General features: G+C 41.1%; 1 protein-coding gene across 2 annotated transcripts in view; it reads left to right on the forward strand.

Moving 5' to 3' along the window:
* Positions 1-25,961, forward strand: part of zfpm2a (zinc finger protein, FOG family member 2a) — a 137,458-nt gene that overhangs the window by 85,954 nt on the left and 25,543 nt on the right. Inside the window, exon 5 of one of the 2 annotated variants that reach the window (XM_049584529.1) lies at positions 518-629. In XM_049584529.1, coding sequence (XP_049440486.1) covers positions 518-629 — 112 coding nt within the window. The remainder of the gene's footprint in view (positions 1-517; positions 630-25,961) is intronic. The other variant, XM_049584530.1, reaches the window with a different exon arrangement.

Genomic DNA, 25,961 nt, shown 5'->3' on the forward strand with positions numbered 1-25,961 from the left:
GCGAGGCACAATGTGCCCAAAGTTCACCGCTGAACACTCGCTTCCTTCTCTCTGAAAGTCACCAGCCTTTTTCTTTCTTTCTTTCTTTCTTTCTTTCTTTCTTTCTTTATAATTCCCAGACACCTTAGATGTTCTTCTTAATCTGAGAGATCTGCTGCTGAATCATTGGGTACAATCCTGGATGATTATTCCCCCCTTTTTTTGATACAGTGCAGGCTCTTGCACCCATTTGTCACCACTCCAACCACTGTACAGCCTTTGTCTGTAGGCCATCACACACACACACACACACACACACACACACACACAAAACCTGCTCAAATCTATTCTGCATTGTAAAAAAAAAAAAAAAAAAAAAAAGGATTGGGGTGGACTTGAGTTGCATGGTGTATAGTTTCTGAAATTGTCTGTTTATGGCCATTCAGAGCAGCAGAAGAGCGTAACTCAGTGGTTATTAATGTTTCTTTAATCACCAAAATAAGCAAATGATTAGTGTTTGTTATCTGTCCCCGTCCAGAAGACGAAGAGCACGGTCCCGGTGGTGCTGAGCGCCGGCCCCAGGTGGCTGCTGGATGTGACTTGGCAGGGAGCGGAAGACAACAAAAACAACTGCGTGGTGTACAGCAAAGGTAAGCAAGCAGCGCCGGCATCCCGTTATCTCTCCGCAGCGCAACACACCACACCACAGCACCGCCGCAAAGACACTGACAATCCTCCATCCACTCCACTCCTGCCTGTCTGTCTCTCCGTCTTTCTTTTACTTTTTCTCCTTCTCTTTCTTGCTCTCCTTGCTTCTCAAAGTCACAAACACACACAAATAATTGCATGTACACAGCTGCAAGGGCACACATACATACACACGCTCTCACACACCATATCTGTTTTACTCCAAAGAGTAATTTATATCACTAAAACTCTGATTAGGAACTGAGAAACATCACTTGACACACAAAGTTAATGGTCTTTAGATTTCACAAGGTAATTAATGCTCCCTTTTTTTTCCTCTTTTATACTAAGTGAATCCCTATCTCGGTGCAGATAGCGAGCAAAGCACAAGTGGAGATGGGCTTGCCATTTTGCTTCATTTGTTCTCTCGCTAATTCATCCAAGCTTTATCTGTATATCTTTAATAAATCAGACATATTCATACAAGCCCCAGCAGAAATGGATTTATGTAAATAAGTGGAAAGAAATACAACATATCTGTCAGGAAAATCCATGTTGTTTATTCAGCTTGCACCCTAAAAGCACAAAAAACCCAAATGACCCACTGTCATAAAGATAAACTCCTCAATCTGCCGCATTGTGTCCGGCAAACCCTCATTAAAAACAGCCCAACATGGATCTGTAGAGAGCCTGGTTTGTTGCAGATTGTATGAGGAGATGCTTAAACTGTATACAGGCCTGACACTACAGTCTGTAGCTTCACTTCCCATGAAAGCACAAGGCTTCTGCAGCTATAATTGGGTCTTGACGGGTGTTAACCAGAGAGACACAGCAAAAATAAATACGTAAATAAAGATGTGTTTTGGATTCCAAAGGGTGAAGGAAAGGGGCTCCATTTATCACTTTTCAAAAATGATTACCCCGTGACAATACCCCCAAAGCTGAAATGGAGCTTCTTCTCCCTCAAAGTGAATAAGTGGCAGGAGTGGGATTTGCAACCCGGATTTTCAGTCTCCCAATTCTCATCTACTAATCACTAGACTGCACTGGGGAGTTATCCTCTTAACCGGCTACTTAACTTTGTGCTCTTTATCACCAAATCATTAAAGTTTTGATAAGCTGTGAAAGAAGATTATGCACTTCTTTAAAATCTTCTAATCTTTTTGCTCAGAGACTGACTGTATGAAACAAAAAAAAGAGGGCAATAACAGGATTTCTCACTTTTTTTTTGTTCAGAATTTCCCTCCACCACTCTTCATACATGTATCCTCGAGATAGCATCACATACTGCAGAGCGAACGCAGCATCATCACCTCAGCTGTGTATCGCTGACAGCTCCTTTGTTTGTCACTTCCAGTTTGACCTTATTAAATTAAACACAATAACATCTGCAGACGTCCCCTTGTGAGAGTTGTTCTGTGTTGTACTGAATATAAGTTCATTACAGTAAATCCCCCACAAGAATCTTCACACGCTTGCCAACTGATGATAAACGATAATAGAGTGGATGTTGAATACAAAGAATTAATTTAAATCTCAGAGTAGAAGTTAAATATCTCTTGTCACCTCATAGCTGCACTGTCTAAGACATCATTAAGCTGAAAAACAGCATATACATTAGATGCCATTTCATTCTGTTCATTTTTCTATTATTTAAGCATATTCATGGACAAAGGCGTAGGTTTTGTTTCAACTTTTGGGTGGACACATGTGAAACAGGGGTTTGGAGGTCCTCTGCCAGAAAATTTCCTGCATTCTGGTGAATTTTTATGAACAAATGTGTGCCTTTTCTGCAAGAATGTTACGGTGTAAATGTCTATAATTTTGTCAAAATTAAAGTTCTGTGCTACTTTAATGTCTTTATCGCCGGGGGACAAATGCACATGTTCTAAATACTGAAGGGGACGTGCCCCCTGCTTCCCCCTGAAATCTACACCTATGTTCATGCAAACCTGTCTTGAGTTTTCCCATCATGAAACTTTTGACTTTGAAACAAATGCCACAATAACTATCACATATCTGATACTACTGTGATACTACAAGGTAGAAAAATTTCAGGCTGTGTAATTCCATACTTGACTCAAACAGCTTTGTAGCAACTTTGCCACAGAGCTTTGGATAAATTGGTTGGGTGTCCGTTTTTCTCGGCTCTCTATCCAAAATTGTTCCACATTTTGCTCCTGGCGACTTTTTTTTTTTTTTTTTTTTTTAGGTGGACTGGGAGTAAGTTCAGAAAGTGGTGAAGTGTTTGATGCCGTTCAACCGTTTGACTCTTGCGTCCAGACTGATTTATACCGCTCATTCTTCTTCATCACCCTCTTTTAAATATTCCAATCTGCATGTGTGGGCACCCTCTGGAGGTGACATTGAAATTGAATGTCAGCGTGCTGGAAATATCAAATCTTTGTCAAATTCAATTTTGAATTTGGCCTTTTCGCTTCAGTTTTGAAGCTGCGCTGGAATTGTGTTTATCGTGTCGACACTAGTGTGGATCAACTGAACGGAAAGAGTCCAGCAGGAACTTTCTTCCCACCTCGAAAAAGCTGAGGCCAAGATTGTTTATATCTTCACCCTTGTGCTGTTTCTCCTCTGTAGGCTGCTTCATTGCTCCCTGAGATGCGTTACTTATGGAAAACAGTGAATATCTCAATACACAGTATGCTTGCAGAATATGTTTTGGCTTACCTTTCAGTGGTCTCGGCTTTCTTTATGGCTGCCTGCAAAGATAGTAGCAGTTCACTTTGGATGCTTGCCAGTTTGAATCTATGGGGGAGTATCTCTAAGTGAGGACTGGTGATTGGTTTGAGTGGCTGTAGCTTTACTGTTGGGTGTTCTGTCTATGATTTCTGCATTACATTTCGTACAAGTGCTCATCCTCTATCCCTGAAACTTGTCATTCAGGAAGTCGGAGAAATATGTGGAGAGGGAGAGAGGACAGGATTCAGCAAAATGATTCCTCTGAGAGTTGTGTTCCAGCAGTGTGTTATGTATAATACATGCACTGGAGTGTGTAACAAGCAGCAGGGTGGTGTATTCAGGTCCCCCACGGGGCGCCCCTGGACATCAGCACCAAGACAAGCTAACCCTATAGTGTCAAATATAGATTTCTTTGCCTGTTTTTTTAAGCAACCTACAGTTCCAGCAAAACTCTGTCCTCCCTGACAACTTGTATTCTGTTTCCTGTCTGTATCATTTTATCCAGATGAACAGAAAGACAGCAGCATTTCATCCATCTCAAGAAATTAGAAGTCAAAGACTATGAGTAATGTTTGAGGCATTTAAATGTCTTAAATTAGGATTCACGGAACCATTTCATGAATATAAATTCTTCTTTGAATTCCTGTTTCTTAAAATGAGAGGCAGCAAGAGCCCCGAAGAGGAAGTGGAAAACTGCAATATCTGTTTTTCCCAGGCTGTCAGCATGGCCCTGTTTGTTTTACATTAAACTCCCAGGAAGAGCCTTAGCAGCCAGCCATTACTAAAACTCTCAACTCTACTACTGCGCTAACTCATTATCGAGAAATCCACCTGGAACTCCCACAATGCTCTCCTCCACACTCCGACAGTTTCTTTGAACCCCTGAAGTTATAGAAACAGGCAGCAAGTCTGCAGAGTAATTATATGTTACAGTAACGCCGCAGACTGAGGAGAGAGAGGTAGAGGGGGAGAGGGAGAGAGGGGATGACAGACAGGGACCCAGAGAGAGAGAGAGAGAGAGAGAGATAGAAACCTGTGGAGAATTTTCTGTACAGATAAACAACAGATTGATAAACAATGCAGCTGGAAAGTAGGAGAGATTTAACAGAGAAAAGAGACTCAGCCCCATTTTGATTTTTTTTCTAACATCTCCCAGTTGAATATGTTACAAACAGAGGCTCTGTTCAAAAACTGCAAACCTGCCTGATTGGAAGAATTTTAGCAACTGTTTGGAGAGCCAAAGTGACCAAGCCTAACTATGATGTAGTCAAACAGCTTTTGAAAGGATAAGTCTGCTGTTATCCTATATTTATCATATAGTGAGCACACCCCATGAGAGGAACAAGACCAACGATGCATTTATCTTTCCCTCCAAACTTCCCTAACCTGTGTGTGGCACTCAGCCCCAAAAGCCCATGCCTTCTGACAGTGAAGAAGTTGAACTACAGCAAAGATGTCCTATGGAGAACTCTCATTTGTTTATTTAAAGATACAGAGTAGTAAAAGTAGTTTTAACTTAACTACTTTGTAAAAAATTATCAAATTGATAATGTGCATGTGATACAAAATTAGATCAAAATATAATACAGTAAAAAGTCACATGCCAGCAAGTTAATGCAAAAAGTGTCCACTTGCTTGCTTTGGAAAAAAGGGCAAAGATTGTCAGCTTTAGTTTTGTGACGTCACACTAACACCTCTGGGTAGACAGCTGGACATTGTTTTTTGCAGAGATATGTTCAGCAGTAAATGTAATGTTTAAAGATATATTGTTAAACACAGCAGTCCGACCTATCTGACCTTTCTGCTGTACTTGTTTCATGTACCATATTGCTTTGCAAGCAACTTTTATAAACTACATCTACTCAAGCAATGTCCTGCTGTAGACGGGGGCCATAGCAAAATGTATTTTAGCCACTTAAAAGACCCACCTAAAAACATCAGTATTAGTTGAAGTGTATGCTATATTTGGAGTACTTTCACTGCTTTACTTTACACAACTGATCAAGCCAGCGGTAGACCAACAACTCCAGTGTTCTAAAATGACTGTTTTTGTCAGTGGAGTCTGGTGGCTTTGAGGTAACAGTTTCAGCTCCCCGTTGATTATTGCTCTCTGAAAGAAATGTAAGGCAGTAAAAATATTTAAAATGAAACATATACTTAAAAATGACCGATTTAGGCAGTGCCATTTCATTTTATGTATGTAACACAGATTTCTACCAGGTTTTCTACCTGGAAGTTACCGCAAACAAACATCATGATTCGGTTTATGCAATGTCCTTTAGTCAGACAGCTGCCTTCCAGAAACTAGAGCCCAGGTGGAGGTATTGCACCAAGCAGGATTACTCAGTTAGCCACCATGTAACAACTTATCTGAACATTTGTTAATAAATAGCAATCATCAATACTTAGGACTAATTGTGCTCAGAGGGGGTTTAATTACAGTAGAGAAGCAGTGGTAAAATAAAAAATTATAAAAAAAACATTTGTTTCAATTTATGGTCCAAAGTTTTTTTGTAGTTTCAGTAGTAAACTGCACATAGAATGGCCAAACAGTAGGCTAATTGAACTACTTGAGTCACAATGCAAACATGAATGTAGTTGAACTACCAGCACGCTACTGCAAATTGTAGTTAAACTATTAGTTTAATTATGCCTAGTTCACTGCTACACAGCACTGTCTTTTGAAGGCATAAATCTTTAAAAACATGATTTAAATACATTTCTGAAATATGCTAAATCATTTCCTAAAACAGCTGGGCACTGTAGATTTTAGCAAATGTTACTCAAACAGGAGTAAATTGTGCATTTGTTGGGAATTTTCAGCTGCGGATTATTAGACATTTAGTATTTGCAGTAGTAGGATGTATGTGGAACTGAAAGAAACAGTGGAGCTCTGTGGCACAGAATAATAATATGAGGCAATTCATGTTAGTTCAATTCATAGTTGGCGTTTTTGGGAATTTTGATGGGATTTGTTGACAGTAACAAAAACACAGAATACCACAGCAATATACTTTAAAATGTGTGTGTTTTTGAAGTTGCAGCAACATTTTATTTTTAGCACTGAATTTAATATGTTTGATCATATTTGCAGAAGAAATCTAAAATCCCTGCAGCATATTACAGTCCCCTTAAATAAAAGCTCTCCATTTGCTGAAATCAAACAGAGTCAGATCTGAGTGTACAGTTAAAGACAAGTGTCACTTTTAGCTCTAAAGTACAATGTATGACTTCATCCATTCTCAGCGTGAGCCTCCATTGTGCTTACCCCATTGTTACCTGATATCAGAGCCCATTGAAACTATACACACTCAATGTGACCACATTATGTGGCATTATTCAGAGGTCACCTAAACTTTTCAACTGTAAGCCTCTTAAGCCAGACCACATTCAGATACAGCATGTCCAATAAGTCTCCAGAGCAACTTAGCCCATTGTTCGTGCAGAAATTGACCAATGTAACTAGGCCGTTTTACATAAGCCCGGACAGTGTCGAATTAGCCAACTCGCTGTGTCTTTGTAATATTTCATATTCTCTAAGTCTTCACAATCAGATCCTTTTTTTATGCCTTCATTTGCTCTTTCCACTGCTCCAGAGCTGTAGACCTCTGAGGCATAAGATGAACTAGCATGACCTGCCTGGACAGATGTATCTATTTGACCCTCTTTAAAATAATAAAAATAAAACCAGTCTTGCAATGTGCTGCCAAAGACATTTTTTTCCCACCAGAAATGAAAAGGTAAATCTGCACTGCTCCCTGGCAGCATGCAGCATTAAACAGTGAGAGGAGAGGACTCTTACAGTTCAAAATTTAATTGTTCATTTCAACCCTCCTCTTTTAAAATGACTGCGGCGAATAGGAGGTGCGAGGGTTATTATCTGTTATCTGGGAACATAGCGAAATAGTGTGACTGAATAATAACTAAACAACTGACACAATGTAAAAATTTCATTATCAGTGTATTAAAACAAAATTGTACCCTAAAGGAGTCCCCACCACAGCTCCGAGCAGCCGACTAATTATGTTTAATTAAAAGACAACAGATCAACAGAATCGTTTTCATTAGGAAATTATTAATGATTCCTCTGCAACAATAATTGATTGCACTGAGCCACGCGATAACTCGGTACGGTCAGGCTGGAGTGAGCCGGGTGCAGAGGAGTGGCTGGTTTAGGCATTTGGCAGCAGTTTGAGTAGCGTGTCTTGTAGCTGAAGCTTCCACATTAGCAATTGAGGAGAAGTTGTAAAGCTGGCTTTATGGAGAGGAGAGGAGGAGGAATGGAGTGTGTGGTGGGTTAAGGACAGCAAAATCCAAATCATACGGCGATCTGAGAGGACTTAACCATCCCACACATGTATTTAGGAGCACGGGCATTCATGCACATACAATCACACACGTTTCAGCACGCATGACTAAGATGGGGACACACACTCTTATTATTTTCTCCTGTCTCTGTCTACAAACATATTCAAGAGGGCGTTTTCTCTCCATTTTTTTTTCTTTCTGCCTCACTCGTAAGCATATAAACTACACACACACACACACACACACACACACACACACACACACTTTGCTGCTGCTCCATTCAGAGCCATGTGAAAGACGTCAGCTCCAGACGCTTCCTCCGACAGCCTTTTATGTGCATTGTTCTCCCGCCGCGCAGGCAGTTTCCCTGTGCTAGACAGTATAGCACAGGCACCAGACACCACACTCTGCCACAGCACCCACATTCACTGCACAGACCAAACGCCATTACCGAAAATTTGAATAATGGCTGCTGACACATATATGTCCATCTGCATTCAGCGTGGACTAAGCCTTAAGACAAAAGCAACAATACGGGGAGGAAATGTGAAAGAAGTGATGGGCACTGATGAGGGACAAGATTGTTCTTTTCATATATCGCCACGTAACAATTTGTAGCTGCAATCCGCGTGCACATTTTTGAGTATGCGCTTGTGATTTGTGTTGTGAGTGTGTGAGTATAGCCGGTCGTCCTTGTATCAATGCCACAGAAGGTGTCAGGCTAATGAGCGTGGGCTGTCCTTAGAGCAGGAGGGTTTGGGTTGTGCCATTCACTCTGCATATTTAAATGCCTTGTAGAGCTTAAGTAGGCCCACTTTTCCATGTCAGGGCAGCGTTCAATCCTGCTGCGACCATTAATTATGATACCATTGTGCTCCAGTGTGGCTAATAAGAGTGATGTATTGCACCCTCGTGGCATTATAATCATCTGAGTGAAGTACCTGGACTACACTGAGCTCGCTTTAAGCACCACGTTTAAAAAAAAAAAGAGAAGAAGCAGAAAAAAACAGTGAGTGAAGAGGAAGCTTCTTCCCTCCTCTCGGTCTCCACTGCTGGCTGCATTGGTTAATGCTTCTACATGAGAGCGTGTCACAGATTTAACTTCTCTATAATTGTATAATCAATGGTGAGAAATGCTTCAGTATTGATCATGCAGGAAGGCTGATTGTGGGTCTGGGACACACGTGAAGTCACTTGTGCTCAAAATAGCAAAAGTGCACAGCCATCAAAAGCAGATACGAGTCACTGTTTTTTTTTTTAACTTTTTCATGCATGTGCACTCTCCCTATCTGCACTGTGTGAGAATGTTATATGAGTTATCTGCATTGCTTTCGCAGATATCTCCCAACACAGAACTGCTTAAGTGGATTTTGAGGAGCTGCTTCTTAATATTTGGAGCATGTCTCCCCAGTATTGAATGTGTTCAATACAGATGGGGAAAAAAGATCCCATTTTATTACATTAATCACTGCAAGTTAATGTGATTATATGTACTTTATATTTCCCTTCTTAACTTCCCCTTGCCTTAACGGCATAATCAATGACCGTTTTTATATTCATTGAAAAATTCCACGGATATGAAAATAAGCTTCTGCAAGGTTTTTAATCTACTGCGGGATCTTGAGTCAGTAATTAAAGAGTCCATTCTGCGTGTGTCTTCTAAAAGCCCTTAGCCTGCTTTTAGGCCTGGGTATGATGCAGCCCACCGCCCCCATCTCTGCTGTGGTAAGTAGGTGTGAAAAGCATTGTCAGTGTGCTTCAGGATAAAGCCCTGCTGTTGGATGCCATTGGTCAGAGTCAAACCCCCCCCAACACACATATACACACACATATACACACACAAGATCCTGGAGCAGGTTGAGAAGAAAAGTGTGTATGTGTTTGGGAGAGGATGCAGGGGGTCGTGGAGGGGTGTGTGTGCAGGGATAATCAGAGACAAAAGCTGAGAGCTGGAGAGAGGGGCCTTTCTGCACATCCACACAGCTTTTTTTGGAGGGGGGGGGTTAGTGGTGCCTTTTTTTATCAGGCTTGAGGGGGGTCACAGTGTGTATGTGTGTGTGTGTGTGTGTGTGTCAGAGAGAGTGAGCAAGAGAGATGGAGGGAGAGAGATAGAGGAATCACTGGGGTGGAGGGGTGTTTAGATCGTCAGTCAGCGTGATGGAAAACCACACGGTTAAAGTCTCTCTGAGGGTTGACACAGGACTGCAGCGAGTGGAACTAAACAAGTGAAACTGAGTCTAGGTGAAACTCTGATGCACTGAGGGAGAGAGCAGATGATCATACTATGAAAAAAAAAGCCCACAGTGGAGGAAAAAAAGGACATGACAGTGGAAGAAAAACATACAACACTGACTGGTACAATGATACCACCGGCTTAGAGAATAGAGCTACTGTAGAACAGTTCCATTCAAGCCTTATGGGGCCTGGTGGAGCAGGACCAATTTTTCCTTTGATAATGTATACCCCTGCAAATCAATTTTTAGGTTGGGCAAAACATAATCAGATTTTCTCTGAAGAAATAGCTCGACACATTACAAAATTGTTTTGTGGGGTCGCCACTGTGTTCATGCAGGAGAACTCGGCGATAACCTTTATACATACCTTTGCAGCTAATCCATTTTATTGATTGTACATCCACCTGCGTGGAAAAAAAAAAAAAACACAGAGCCCCGTAGTCTTTAGAGCGCCGTATCAGTGTGATATCACAGTTTTTCTTTTCTCATTGCAGCACACGGAGGAACACAACCACACGCCACCTCTAGCATTAGTACCTTATCTGTGGGTTGTTTTATCATGCTATCTGGTCAAGGGATCTTAGCTATTCTACCCCTCTTAAAGTCCAATGCCATGGGTAAGGACACAGGCATACATGAGGTGGGTTCAACAATGAGCTTTAAAGGTGTAGCTGGAGCAGTTTGGAAATGTGATACGTGTAAACTTGTTAGTAATCCTGCTAGAAGCATGGTTAGAATAACTTGAGTTTGAATCATGCGGGGATTCTTAAGAAACATTGCAGTCAAGGTTGGTTTTTGACAATCCGTTCGTCAACCGAGAGAACCAGGTTTGGTTAGAGACTGTCTGAGGTTTGAGGTCACCATTTAGGTTTTAAATTTGGGGAAAAAAGAACTCTGGTGTTGGATTGGTTATCAGTATTGGCAGATGCCCTGAGCTGAAGTATTGGAATTGGTAGAATAAAGGTATGACTGAGCTAAGCCAACTAGAATGCTTGGTTGAAGCTATGGTATGTTTAGGTGTAGTCAAAGAAAACACTTGGGCGGAGTTAGGGATGGTTGTGGTTAGGGTTAGCAAACTCTGCTCTCCTGCATAAAAGACTGATGCGGTACATGCCCACCAACCTGTTGTCTGTACCAACTATGAAATAGGGCACATTCCGTAGGCAATATGAGGGGGGACAAGGGGGGGAACGTCACCCCCCTGATTAGCAAAATGACCAAAATATGATCCCCTTGTTAACCTGCCATCCCTGGGGTTTGAACCCAGACACCGTCCTTTCAGGACCCCAACCTATAACCGATACATTAATGGCCGCAGCATTTGTAGCACTGTTTTAGCAACCAGAAAAACTCACAGACCAAATTCATGTGCTAAGCATCGCACGTGATGCTATTCAGCCAATCGAATCCGTGCATTCCGAAAGGCAATGCAACTTGTGTGAGTGAGATACACACAGGAGGAGATGAGACAAGAGAGACAACAGTCGCAGCAATAAATGAGGCAGAGGAAAGTCATTTTGCATGGTGTATTCTAAAGAGAGAAAAGTAGACAGCGAAAACGGAGCTTTTAATCAAGTATGGACAAACATTTACATGTTGATTCTTCCCACAGGCAGTTCAAAAACAGCATGTCTCAACATATGTTCCGAGACAGTGGCGATTATTAAAAGGGCTGAGGTGAAGTGCCACTACGAGACAAAGCACAGAGCATCTTTTCAGCAAACATAGCCACTCAAGTCTGAACTGAGGGTGCAGAAAATAAAATAGTTGGAGGTGTCCCCCAAGTTTAAAATGAACAAACTGAATACTGCTGACATCTGTACCATTTCTGCCTGACTATGCTGCACACTATTTCTTGCAGTGGCAAGAACATTGGAAATGTACGAAACTGTGAGGTGCAGAATCATCCAATTCAGATGTAATTCCTTGGGATGCTGTGCTGCTGATAGGCTGTAGATCAGAGAACACTTGTGGGTTCATTCAGAGGGCAATGACCTGTTTTGATTCTTGGTCTGATTTTAAATATGGCAAGTTCCAGTTCCAGTTAAATAATAGCACTGTTTTTTCACCTTTTTTACAGCCTTTTGTCTGTCTTCATTTTGACAGTGATATTGGCTGCTTATGAGCTAAACCCTTCCTCCTCTGGGTTGCTTTAGTGCCTGAGCTCTGCTGACCTCTGCCTGTCGGCGCTGGGTGACAGAGATGGGTGCCCCTGTTCCTTGTGTGCGCTTTCTGTGTGTGTGCTAGAGAGAGAGAGAGTGGACAGAGCCGCAAGCGAGCAGACAGCCGTGCTGTAGGTACAGTAGTGTAGAGGACTAGACATCAGTGTCGTCCAGGTCAGACAGGGCCATCCATTCTCGAAGCCCCAGGGAAGAGGGAGAGAGAAAGAGAAGGAAAAGGAGAGAGAGTGGAAGAGAGGTGTGTGTGTGTGTACAGAAAAAGAGAGATGGAGGGGTGGTGGGTGGCGGGGGAGGGGGCATTGATGCACTGTTTCTCTTAACTCTGTCAAAGCCACTCCATTGTGCTCCCCCGTGCAGTGAGTGGAAACCAATCTGTCATCGCTCCACTAGCCAGCATACTAGAAGAGGGTTAGACTGCTGGAAACACAAGTCTATTCAATGTGAAATGTAACTGGAATCTGAGCCCTTGGATAGCTGGATTGAAAAAAAAATTGATGTAAGATTTTTGAACTCCGCTCTCCCACAGACTGTGAAATGGAAGCCGTGAGTACAGTATTTGGGTCTGCACGAGATAGGTTTCACTCTCGTATCTCTCCCTTTTTTCACGGAGAGGTGATTGACATGTTTTGTTGATGGAACTCTATCCAAACCATGTGAGGTTTGCATAGGCATGAAGGGCTCAGTTAAAACCTCAGACACACATCCTCGCTCGATATTACCCAGCAGAGTTGGCCTCATTTGTTTAAGACTTCATTTTTTTCTGGCATTGACAATATTTAGACAGTCACAGTCACAGAGGGGTGAGTGAGTAGCAGAGACAAAGTCTTCAAGTGGAGCTGTAAGGATGTGAGTTTTCTTTTCCCTTCCCATATCCATGTTTCCTTTATACCTATCACCTATAGAAACCGAGCATCACCTGACCAGCACAGAAAACATGACCACCTCTCCTGATGCCCTGAGCTCTCTAAGCCTGCATACTGTTGAATAGTAGCTACTAATGCTATGTTCCGATGCCATTTGGAGTCACTTCTTCCCCTCTCCTCGCAGGAATCCCCCTTGCACCATTTTCCCTGTAATCTCCCCACTCCTCTCTGTTATGGGGTGGCTCGCCCGCTGCTCCCGTCACTATTCCCCAGCCCCTCTCCTTCTTACAACCAGCACCTCCACCATTTTAATCCCTTTGACCCAAACCCTGTGTGTTTCCCTGTATCAACAGCTCCTGGAGATTACATCCTGCCTGCCTCCTCACCGCTGCGTGCTTCAGTCACTGTTGGCTGTAGCTGGCTAGTGCATGCTAGGGTCTTAGTCAGACACTGCTGGGTGTGATAGCCACTGTGGCTAGTTAGCTTGGTCAGGGTCATAGCCAGTGTGCAGGCAGCTGGAAGAGAAATGAAGGTGGGAAAAGGTGCACGGCTACAAAATCAGAGCGGCATCAGAGGTTTGGGCCTTCTGGAGAGCTAGTGGAGACTTTAGATGGCTCTGACCTCAAGTAGAAGTTAGTTTAGAAGGGGAAAAAAACCACCAGACTTTGGGGAAATGAAAGAGCATTATTATTTGATTATTTCTCACAACTACCCAGTGGCACCCCCAGAAAAATTTCACAGTTGGGAGAAATTTTTCTTGAGAGCTTTGGTGGGTTAAAATGAATAGATTCAGTAAGAAAGAGCTAACTTGGAGGAAAACTTCTCCCATGTGTAGATTTTTCATATGGGTGACCAGATGGGGCCACGGAAAATATTGGGGTGGAACACCAAAACCAAAAGTCATAACCGAATTTTAGGAATTCCACTGCAGCTACTCTCATTGTTCCTTTGAGCAAGGCAGCTAACCTCCATCTGATTCACTGGAAGAGTTTGGTGGGCAGCAGTAGAAGCCAAGAGTTCTTTCGCCATGTTAGAATAAAAGAATAAAGGTGTTAATGTAAAGAGTAGAAAAGAAAAAGCACACTGATTTCACATTTCCTTGGAGGAAGAAGGATAAATCTTAAATGTTTTTGGTGATATGCTTCACTAACGATTTTTTTAGGGCACCCTGATGGCCTAGGGTTTGAGGTGTTGACCATAAACTGCCACTTCCCTATATTGACTCCAGCCAGAGACCTTTGGTGCATGTCAGTTTCTATCTGTCTTTCCCACTGTTTACTGTTATCTATGTCTATATTGCTATGATAAAGGCCTAAACACCCCAAAAATTGAAAACTACCGTTGTTTTCTGCATAAGGATTTGTGCTTTACTTTAATTTACAAAAGAACTGACTTCATACAATATATAAGATATTGATATTAAAAGAAAAATATACTTTGAAATTGAGCAACTATTAGGATTTTTATTTATATATATATATATATATTTTTTTTTTAAAAGGAAATACTCCACCTTGAATAGAAATGCCTACAACCTGTGTACTTTAAAGTTTGTGCAAAGTTCATTTAAGTTGTGGGTTTTTTTCATTGTTTAGTTGTATTTATTAAATCTGAAGCTTTAGAATAATTTCATATTGAAATCAACCTGTAACAGACTCTGTATACAACACTTTGTATTGGTACTTATTCTGAAGCACATATTTGTTCATCATGTCATCATATCACTGGGACAGTGTAAAATACAAAAGTGCCCCATTGCTTTGCACCACTGCTGTCTGTACAATATATTAGACAAATATATATATAGACAAATACATGTGCGACGCTGACATCATATTGCTAGATATCTGGGTAATGTAGTTCTTCAAAAAATATAAAATGACATCCCTTGCTGACATGTGGTGCTGCCAAAGTTGTGAGGTGCAAGTGACTGATGTTATTTTGGAGGTAAAACTGAAAGTGTGAATAATTGAAATGATGTGTATTGCCTAGTTAATTAAATATACGTATTTTTAAACACTTTCTTAATAAACTAATATTTCAGGAAGAACTATGGTGAACTGTAGAGTCGTTTTATTGAATGTAATGTTACAGCCATCACACCCCTGGATTAAATTTTTATGTTTCACTCAGTGTGAGCATCATATAACTTCAAAGAGGTGTTGAAACAAGCAGATAGAGAATACATATGTGATATTTCCATACAGTTCTGGAATTAGTTTCTCCACATTTAAGCTACTTTAGGGGGAAATTGAGAGGAAATCAGGGTTCGAGAGGTTATGGGAGTTATCTTGAAACAGCCTGTCAGGACCCTTCACTGCTTCTGCATAGCTTGTCAGAAAAGTGAAGCAGCCGTCAGGAGAGTTCGAGCCGGTTCTGTCGTTCTGCCGAGGAGCAGTGTGTGCTCACAGAGGGCCCCTCCTCTTTCATGTAGTGTTTCTGGTAATGGGTTAGGGCTTTATTGATGTGAACTTATGTGATCATTGCATAAAGAACTACCACTTCTCTCTTTCTCTCTCTCTCTCTCTCTCTCTCTCTCTCTCCCTCTCTCTCCTCCTGCTCAGTTTTCCTGTGGGCCACATTAAATCAAGCCTCCGACCTAGACTCTAGTTAAATTAAACCCTATCAGCATGTTGCCCTCTCATATCGGAGAACAGGCCTTTATATAGACGGCCTGTAAAGGGTGATTAGTCAGTGTTTTGATTAAAATTCAACCACATGTGTGATACTCTGGTGGAGCCAATCGCCTCCTTCTCTCCCTCCCTCCTCCTCCTGTCTCTGTCTCTCTGTGCATAAACATATATTGAGACATACATGCACACACACACATACACCAAACCCTCCTCCCTCTTTCCCTCCCTGTCTCTGTCTGGCCCGTTCTCATGGCTCAGCAGAGTGCAAGGCTGATTTAAGGGCCCTTACAAATGGGAAGGTTGCAAGTGAAGACAAAAACCAGAGACAAATCACACCACAGCAGTCTCAAGGTTTCTACTAAACCTATTCAACTGGAGGGGAGCGGCAGAACAGTGAAAAATATATACACACTCCATCCTGTCAGAACGCTTTTGGCTTATCTTGAGTGACTGTCAAGGCTGGGAATATCAGGGAATGGACAGAAATATATAAAATTAATAAGCCGCTGGATGTTGTCGGGAGTTATGATGCTTCATAAATCCTGGTTTGATCACGGCGGACAAGGCTTAAACCCACAGCTTCCTAATGCGCACAGCAGTGTTTTGGACTGGATTTTATTCTGTTTGGGAGATAGAAGCCCTTAGCTGGCAAAAGTAAGATTTATCATCTCCCTATCCCCCCTCTTTCTTTCATGAGTGACAAATATTAAAAAGAAGGCCTGAGGGAAGTTGGCAGCCATTACCACCTTTAATAGAAGGGCACAGGCGTAGCAAGGTGAAACTGGGGCCAAAGGCAGAGAAATGCTATTCAAAGAAAAGAGAGAGAAGCAGGAGAAGAGGGAGAAATTGGTACTAACTTATCAGTTGTACTTCCTTTGTCGGGTCAGGGGTCTTGGAGCTTTTGTTTGTTTGTTTGTTTCTTATACTGAAAGGATGGATGCTATCTCTGCCGCCATCCAAGCAGGTCTGCTCTGTTGAGCGCTGCAGGTAATATTTCATGTCAGGAATTAAGCAAGCCTACCCACCGACTCCTTTCTACAGTTAGACGGCCACCGCATCCATCATCGTCCCCTCTTCCTCTTAAGAGTGTTGGCTTCAGGGGTACAATACAACTAGGTATATTTACTCAAGTACTGTATTGAAGTACAAATTCAAGGTACACCTGACAGCTGATAGTTACTAGTTACTATGAAAATTGTGATTTAATATACAAATCACATGAAAAACTTTAAAAATAGGAGGCAGTGTAAAAGCTTCCCCACATATGATTTATGTAAATAAACTTTTTAAATTTAAATAATTAATCAATTAGTTGAATAGTCAATTACCAAAGAATTATTCAGCAAGAGTTTTGAACTGTGTAATCTTTTAAGTTAGTTTTTCATACAAAAATGCCAAATATTTTATGATTTCACCTTCTCAAATACGACAGTATATGACTTTTCCTTATTTTAAATCACAATGAACTGAGTAATTTTAAGGTTTGGTCCAACAAAACAAGACATCTGAATGTTTCACTTGAAGCTCTGGGTAACTGGGATGGACATTTTTCCCACATTTCACTAAGCATGTCATAAATGGATTGATGAAGGAAATAAGCATCAGATTGATCCATAATAAAAATAATTTTACATAATGATATAGTTCAAAAGAAACGGGTCCACTTTAACCAAGTGCTGTATTTAACGGGGACTTATTATCCTTTTCTTTATTTTCTGCCATAGTCATGTAAGGTTACAATGTTGGATGTTCATATTAAACAAAGTTTCAAATAATGAGGTAAACATATGTAGAAGAAATCCCTGTGAGCAAAACCTCGGGTGTTTCTTTTTTTACTTTCAAACAACCTAATGTCAGTTCATGACAGATCTCTTTATGCAGCCATCTGCTCCAGGCACGTTACTGCCAGTGTTTTATGTAGCCTTCATTGCTACATGTAGCTACATGCTTACGTCAGGGAGACATGTAATCTTGGCTGCCAATGTTGTTTATATCTTCCCAGTGTCAGATCATATTCCTGCTGGAACATCTCGGGTCGTGTTTATAAGATTTTACTGTTGATTTTTTTTTTTTTTTTTCGGTTGAAAATGCAGCTATACTCCATTACATTCATTCTCCAGCTGCACAATGCTACATGTAGCTACATGCTAACATCAGACAAACCAGCAGCCTTGGTTGCTGATGTCGTCAATTTCTCCCTGATTTCAGATCATATTCCTGCTGAAAAATTACCTGCTGTGAAGATTTTGGTTTAGAAGCTTTTATTGGTTACTTTAATTCAATTCAACAGAACTTTATTTATCCTGAAGGAAATTCTTGTGCCAGAGAATGCCTCAAAATACAGTAAAACTAACTACAGGAACCACAATTTAATGTTCACAACCAGAACAACCAGTGGATTCCCCAGGTCAGGGTCACTGGGCCCAGTTTTAGAAACAACAGAGTACTGAGTTTCTGGCAAAATTCACAAGTATACAAGATATACAAGAAAGCAGAATTTGGTGTTATTCTCTATTACAGTCATTCCCTGGTTGCAATGATGATGTAGAGATGCCAAGGCCACAGATGTGGAAGACCCGGAAATGCTGATCAATCAGAGCAGACTGGATTTTTTTGGGAGGGGGTCTTAAAGAGACAGGCACTGAAACAGAACATCTCAGACAGAGCGTGAATACAGGTGTTCAAGCACAGACAGTATGAGTAGAATAAAGTCTTTTTTGAACTTGTTACCATGTGAACAGGTTCTAGGAGATACACAAAAGACAAGTGTGTGAACCTGAAAGTGAGCGTATTAGGTTCCTTTTACACATGAAATAATGATAATCTAATGATACACAATATAATAGTGTATGTAACATACTGTACATGTACCATTAGATACACCAACAAATACTTATGTATTTATACTTAGCGAACATTGTCAGTGCAGAACCCAGGAGTATTTACACGGTGTGGTATTAGTACTCCTACTGAAGTAAAGGGTCTGAATACTTCTTCCATGACTGGTTGGTTCTGTGTGGATCACTTTCCTGTCAGGGGCTTCGGGTGTGTAAATACGACAGTGGAGAAAGAGACTAATTAGACCACCATGTCTAATCTCCAGGGCTTTACCTGTCAATAAAAATGTTGTCAGTGAAGATGAAGTCTCTTTAAATGAAAGGCTTGGCAGTTTTGATATGTAAAACACATGTCACAGTGTTTCATTCAGTAACATCGCAATGAGACAAGTTGTCAACAGAAGTAAAATGACAACAAAAACATCTTTACTGGACTAAATCAGAATAATGGCATTCTTATTTAAGACTTGTTGTGTTTTTTTCTCCCCCTTGTTCTATTTGGGAGAGGTCATGCTTTTTGAACACTAGTTGTAGTAAGTAAATTTATTCCACTTATTTCTTGTAACTGCACGAAAAAGTAATGAGGTGTTGGAGATAAATATATGAAGACAATAAGCCATGCAATCCTTTTTCTGTAGCTGCTTTTGAGTCAATTAGCACATTTCAGAGACTCTGAAGAATATCGCTGCCTTATGTAGCTCCTCAATATGCAGCATCTGACTTTTATCCAATTACATTATGTGAGGTCTGTGGGCACGCTGGGTACAGAGCACATAATGGAGGATGCCATCTTTGGTGTGATATTCTTCGACACTTTTCCATTGCATATGCCTATGGCTCTCACTATGAATTATTCAAAGGCTCCATCCACACAGAAGAGAGTGAGGAACTCGGCTCCATAGTAAACAGATTTTCTGCTCGCCATCCTCACAAATCTGAAGTGTAGGACATTGTAAGTACCAAATAATTACACGGTGGCCTCTTTTCCCTCCTGTCTGAGTCAACCTGGACTCAGAAATGCATTTGGACAGAATAATATTTTGTCATAGGTGAATTAATTGAAGTTTGGTAGCTCAGGACCTCCAACTACAGATGACTGAAGCTGATGCATGAAGATACATGAGGATTCGTCTTTTCATGTAATTCCATGTAAAATAATCCACTACTTAAATATTTCTTATCCCGTTCTTTTTTTTTTTTATCTCATCAAACATATTTGACTCAGGAAATGACTCCAGAATGGTTACAGAATATTTGTGCTCCCTGCTCTCCCTCTGTTGATTTATTAAACCATAATAGATAACGGCCCTAGAGTTTGACTCTGGCTATGTATAATCACTTTAGTTCCTCACTGGCTATTGTGCTGTGAAATAGAAAATATGAATATTACATGGGTTTTAAATCCCGACAAAAATTCTTTTTTCCAGAACAAGAAAATTGACATATCCATTGCATTACTGCAGCGCCCATCTTTGGCTAATGGAGATTTCACATTATAGAGCTCACATTATAGCACCATGAAATATGCTAAGCATTTAAGAAAAATGAACTTTTTAAATAGTCCATCAGTGTAAAGAAAAAAGAGGGTCTATGAGATTTTTTTCCTCTCTCTTCTCTGCTTTGGGGATTTGCCCTGACCTTCAACTGTTCGTATCTTCCAGTGCAGATCTGTGGCAGTGACACATGTCATGTGTTGGAGAGGATTGAGGAGGAAGCAGAGGAGACAAGAGGGAGTGATCTTGGTCTGTAGCCCAGTCAGAGTCGGAGTCCGCCCTCATGTCAAAGGATGGGCATGTTTGGCCCAAAACACAGACTGAACCTCATCCACTAATCTCAGCACAAAAACACCTTTGGGTGGCTGACGGGGAGGCGAGCGAGCAAGCACACACATTTTTTACAATGTCGGAAGAACACAAGAGGGTTCAAAGCTGCCCTTAAATTCTTGGGCTGCGGGGAGGGATGGCTATACGGGGGAGAACAAGAGAAAGAGTGACGGGGAGGGGGAGAGGAGCGTATCTCCAGATTCTCCTCTTGTAAAGCCGACCTGGCTGAAGCAAAGCCAAGCCTCCCTTTCTCCTTCGTATTCTGCTTTGTAGGAAACCCTCCACGTTTTCCGCCGCGCTTGTTCTCTCCCACTCAGTAGGAAAACACAAACTACAAAAGAATAGATGCTCTTCGTAAAGAGTCGACATCTTAAGGATCCCCCTCCCCCTCTTGAATCTCAGGTTCACTATCTTGTAGTTGAAAGCACATAATCACATGTGAATGAAGTTAACACACACATCGACCTGCGATGTTTCTTTGCGTCAGTGCAACGCTTGACTGAACACTCCCTTTTCACCCAGACAGATTGTATGAAGGCGGTGGAATAATTTGTTATCGACTCACCGAGGCTCTGAAATTGAGATCAAAAATCAGCAACCCCCCCCAAAGATTAACATCTGTATTTTGCAAAGATGGCTAATGTCACACAGTTGACAACTATCATTATGTCCTGGTTACTTTTGAGAGTACTTACCTTTAATCATCAAAAGGCTGCATTTTACCTTTTGTTGGGAGCTAATTGATAGACTGAGACCTTGTTGTTTGTATGCAGCGTATCAAGCAGACGCTGTGACTTTCAGCATGTCTATAAATAAATAAATCATAAAGTTTGTTTTTCTCCCGAGTCAAAAGAAACCTTTTCTTTGTCTTTGTGTTTAGCGCCTTTTTGCATCGACATGAGGCTAAAACCCCCGAAGACTACAACGTTTAGGAAAGCTCCTAAATAGCGGCTCTGAAGCTAGGTTTGAGCTTTGTCATCACGCTTGAAGAATTTCCTTTTAATGTACTGTAATGTGAAATTCAGTGGGGACAAGTTTAATTGAGTTTTACACAAACCAGTTGGGAGTAGCGCTGGAAGGTAGGTGATGTTGAGGTTTTTAATCTCTGGCTCCGGAGAGGCTTGTTGACGGAGTGGTTCTTTCTCTTTGTGGAGAAAAAAAGAGGAAGCCTAAGAAATGATACATCCATGGATAAAACCAATTGGCAACCCTCAAAGGGACGGGGGGTGATAAGGCAAATCCAGCACTTGTAGAGAAATAAAAGAATCCAACTGTTCATTAAAACGGGAAACAAAACAGGCGATTGAGAAGGAAGGCAGACTGCTCAGTGGAGGAGTGAGTGAAACAGACAAACAGAGCCAGAGATATCAGAGGAAAGGATTGGAAAATAATCAAGGATTTGTGAGGAGAATTAATAAGGAAGATAGGCACAAATAAGCATTTTTTTCCTGACTCTGTGCAAAATTAGGAGGGATGGACTACAATTATCAAACAGGGGAAATGGCATAAGCTACATAGACACCTAATTATAAAGGATAACCTAGATATGAAGGTTGCTGTCTTTTTATTTTACACACTTTGACTGTGAGGCGGTGGGGTCTTTTGTGCTCAGTAAACCAGATATTCATTGGATAGAGAATATTCAGAGACTGTTTAATATAGTTGTATTCTCTTATTCTCTGCCAGCAGTCTACATTCTGTAGTATATAATCCATTGAAAAGAGGAATGATTTTAACTTCACATGAAAGCTTTTTTTTAACCAGTGGAACAGTATTTAAACGCAGGGAGGGACAGATGATTTTGTAAGATACAGCCAACAATCAGTTGAAAAGAATACATGTAACTACAGTTATGATTCCCTTATATTTTTCAGAAGTGTAACAACATTGGTTTGTGCAGAAAGTGGAGCTTAAGCTTTTTCATCGTTCTGTTTAAATTATATAAAAATTGAATGAGGTTTGGTCTTAAGTGTTGACTTCAGAATAAGATTGTTTGGACATCAGATTTTAAAATGTCTGTGCATGCTTTCCTTTAAACTTAGGTCTCTTCACAGACAATGTGCTGGACAGGCGGACTCTCCTCTGATGTTGTTGCTGGACTGTTTATTTCTGACAGTAATTCACCTCCTGGAGGTTAGTTGACTCTATCACCTGATCCAGCTCTCGGTAATGAGGTTTGGAGTCAGGGACTTAAGGTGATACAAACAAAGGGGTAATGAAAGACTGAAGAGGAGAGGTTGAAGGAAAGGCGAGGTGGGAGGGGAGGGGGGGTAAAGGAAACTGGCAGTGAAATAATCAGCACTTGTATGATCGGCCACTGAGACATTCCATTGGTGTTTTGTGTGAAAGAGAGCCATTCATCAACATATCAATAAAAATATGGAGCAGATTATTATTGTGTTTGCTTACCATGGGCCTCCATCGTAAATAATGGGTCTGCCGCTGCTGCCTGTATTAATTATAATTAGAATGCTGATAATGTGTGTGCTCTTTTATTACAGGAGCTGAATCAATTTTACAGTCTTATTCAGCCCCACAAGGTCACACAAAGTTGCCAGGGTGAGAGATGGCTCTTTGTGGAGCCTTTCTGCAATCAGGGCAGGGGCCAGCAGGCTACAGAAAGACCCAAACTGGTCAGATAGATGTCTCAGCATCTTCAACTACCATGAACTTTTTGCTTCAGTGTAGCAAATTCATGACAGGGAGGGAGCGTTTGGAAACAATGAACTCTTTCATCAACATTCATTGATATATAACCAGTTTGAGTTTTCTTTTTAAAAGTGCTTCAATTGATTTTTTCACTCTAAATTGTTGGGGCTAACCTGTTAGGTCTAATATGTGCTCTCTTTTCAGTTGTATTTATATATTTGGGTCTTTAGCCTGATAGCTGTCCCATTCACAAGCTAGTCACTAACTTTGTTGGACATTTTGGGTTGGGGTTATAACAATGGTTTATCTGAATGTTTTTGCTGAAAACAAGCTGCTGCTACTGGAAAAAAAGTAATGAAAGCAGAATTTAGGGGTCATACAATCAAAATAATGAGTGAACGGAGTGAACACATTCGTCCATCCATTGAAATAGTAGTATTTAATGGTTATTAGCCTAGTTCTAAGCTTTTAAAAAAAATGCTACTGCATACTGCAAAGAAAGGCCTTATGGCTATTAAATGAATGACGTAAGACATGATTGTTTGACATATCTATCATAATGCTTCACCTGCTGGCCTGCTGGTACTCTGAATCCAACTCTGCATTCGCATTATCTGCTTCCCTCAGCTCTTCCTCTCTCTACTGTCTCTCTTTTGCATGTAGTCTGATGCCTATATGTTAGCTAACAAAGATTGATTCATGTAATAGCATAATATTGGGCATTATTGTGCAACATGATGCAAATGTGACAAGTTGTGCGTAGTTCAGAAGCATAGGCGGAGACAATTATTCACACAGAATCCCATTGGTTACACCGTTTGTTATTAATCATGTCCACAACTTAAAAAAACTCGCACCGCACCAGAACCCTCAACAGTCAGCAAGAACAGTGTCACATGACAGGGGTCATAAAGCATCACTTTGTGTTACATTCGATCACGTTACTATTAATATTTTTGATTATTTTTGTCAGTTTGTTGTAGCAAAAGGAGAACTTTTGGCAACTTCTGGCAACTTTAAGTACTTGTGCACAGAGGGGAATTGCAAGATTGGATGATGATGATTATTGGTTTCATCACTATGAGTGCCCTGGGCTCTTTCACATAAGTCATATGTCCATTGTGAAAATAACCTTATAACATTAATTATTGCAGCTTTAAAACTGATTTTGATATTTCAGCACTTCACAGTTCTGCTAAACAAGTATTTATGCATATTATAACAAGGTTTGTACTGTATTACTTATTTCTCTCTTACTTTCATTAACCTCAGATAAGCAATTCTGGCATGCGTTGTCAAAGTGGCCCCCATGTAAAAAACACATGACAGATTACTAAGAGGAACTGGCAAAATGCTTTTTCCCCCAGTATGGTTCTTGGTGGGTTTGGTTTGCATTTGTTGACAGTTCACAGGAGAGAGTGTGTTTTGGCCAAATGTTGAATCTCAACTTAGTCTAAATTCATAAGGCACCCCACTGGTTTGTTCCTCTGTTTCCCTCTTCCTCACGAGTTAGACTGTCAGATGGCCCAACAACAATGGATCTCACCAGCCTATCAGCCGGCTCCTACCTTTATAGCTCGCTGCGTGGCTTTAAAGACTGGATTTAGCATGGCTTGGCAAGGTTCAAACCAACAAACCATGCCACAGATTTTTTTTTTAAATCTACATATCTGTTTGTCCTGTTTTCACATTTGAAATGCATTGCGTTCAAGTTGCCACACATTAAACTGGCCTCCTCCCACTACGAGTCCAAGACCACAGTGGTTTGTTTCTAATGTGTCTTCTCAGTGAGTCACCTGTTAGAACAAATAAGCTCATAATCTTTACAATAAACATGATCATCCTAATTAATGTTATGCATACACTGGGATTTGTCCAATTAGAGACGCATATTTATATCCATAGGATGTCGTGTTTCTAAATAGCTACGTAGATATGTTGCTATTAAGAGCAGCACACATATTTGTATATAATGCTCAATCTGCATTTTATGAATAAGCTGCTATCAGTGAACAAACATTTTACATATTTCATTTGCTACTGCCTCCTCTGCCCATTAATAATTGGGTGTGCATTTCCTTTCTGGGTAAGTTGTTGTATTTTTTTGCCTGTGAATGTTAAAATGACCTTGTGTTCCCCTGTGAATGCGTGCATCTGTCATGAAATTATACATTCCATCAGCCCTCATTGAACTGGGCATTGACTCTGTGCCGCAGACTCAGGCTCTGGCAGTGAATCTTGATTATGGATTCTGTGATATTGTAAATGACTTGAGATTCCTCTGAATGTTTCGGATTAATCGGTTTGTGCAGATGTGGTTCCCTTTTTGGAAGGCGCCATCTTGAACAGTTGCTCATTTCCATTCCGCCATCACATTCTGCATACAAAGCAGATTTCCAGATAGGTAATCCTTGTAAGGTTTTTAGACGACAGGTTATTAGAGGATTGAGGGTTGTGTGTGTGTGTCTGCCTGTGTCTGCCTGTGTGTGTGTGTGTGTGTGTGTGTGTGTGTGTGTGTGTGTGCGTCTGCGCTGAGGGAAATTATGTACATTTTTTAAGTTGGTGACAATGAGCTGTGTCTCAAGGCAGGAGACATAGTAACTGTCTCCTTTCACTTCTCACCTAACAACATCCCACCCCCTTAAAAATGAGCACATAACAGGTACCCAGACACACACACACACACACACACACACACAATCTCCACCTGCTCCCCCTTCTCCCTCTCCACCACCGCCACCCAGAATTCTTTGAAATGCCTGAGGCTAAAAAGCTGGTTACTCTCCCCTGGCTTGCAGCTCACAGCTCTAGATTATTCCTGAATGCCAGAGCTGGTCTGCCCCCATCATCCTGCAAACCCAACACCCACCCCCCGCCACCCAACCCTGTCTTAAACCTGGCTCTACCTGTCACCTGTCAGACGCACCCCACCTTTAAGTGGCCAGTTATTTTCCATTGGTTTTAGATGTCTTTCATATCATGGCTCATTAAAGCGCAGCACAGTAGGCAGCATATTTACATAGGCTACTGGGGAGGTTTTAATTTGCGTCGGTACAGAGCATGACCGGAAC

The sequence above is a fragment of the Epinephelus fuscoguttatus genome, linkage group LG8 (assembly GCF_011397635.1).
Source record: "Epinephelus fuscoguttatus linkage group LG8, E.fuscoguttatus.final_Chr_v1".
NCBI classification, from domain to species: domain Eukaryota; kingdom Metazoa; phylum Chordata; class Actinopteri; order Perciformes; family Serranidae; genus Epinephelus; species Epinephelus fuscoguttatus.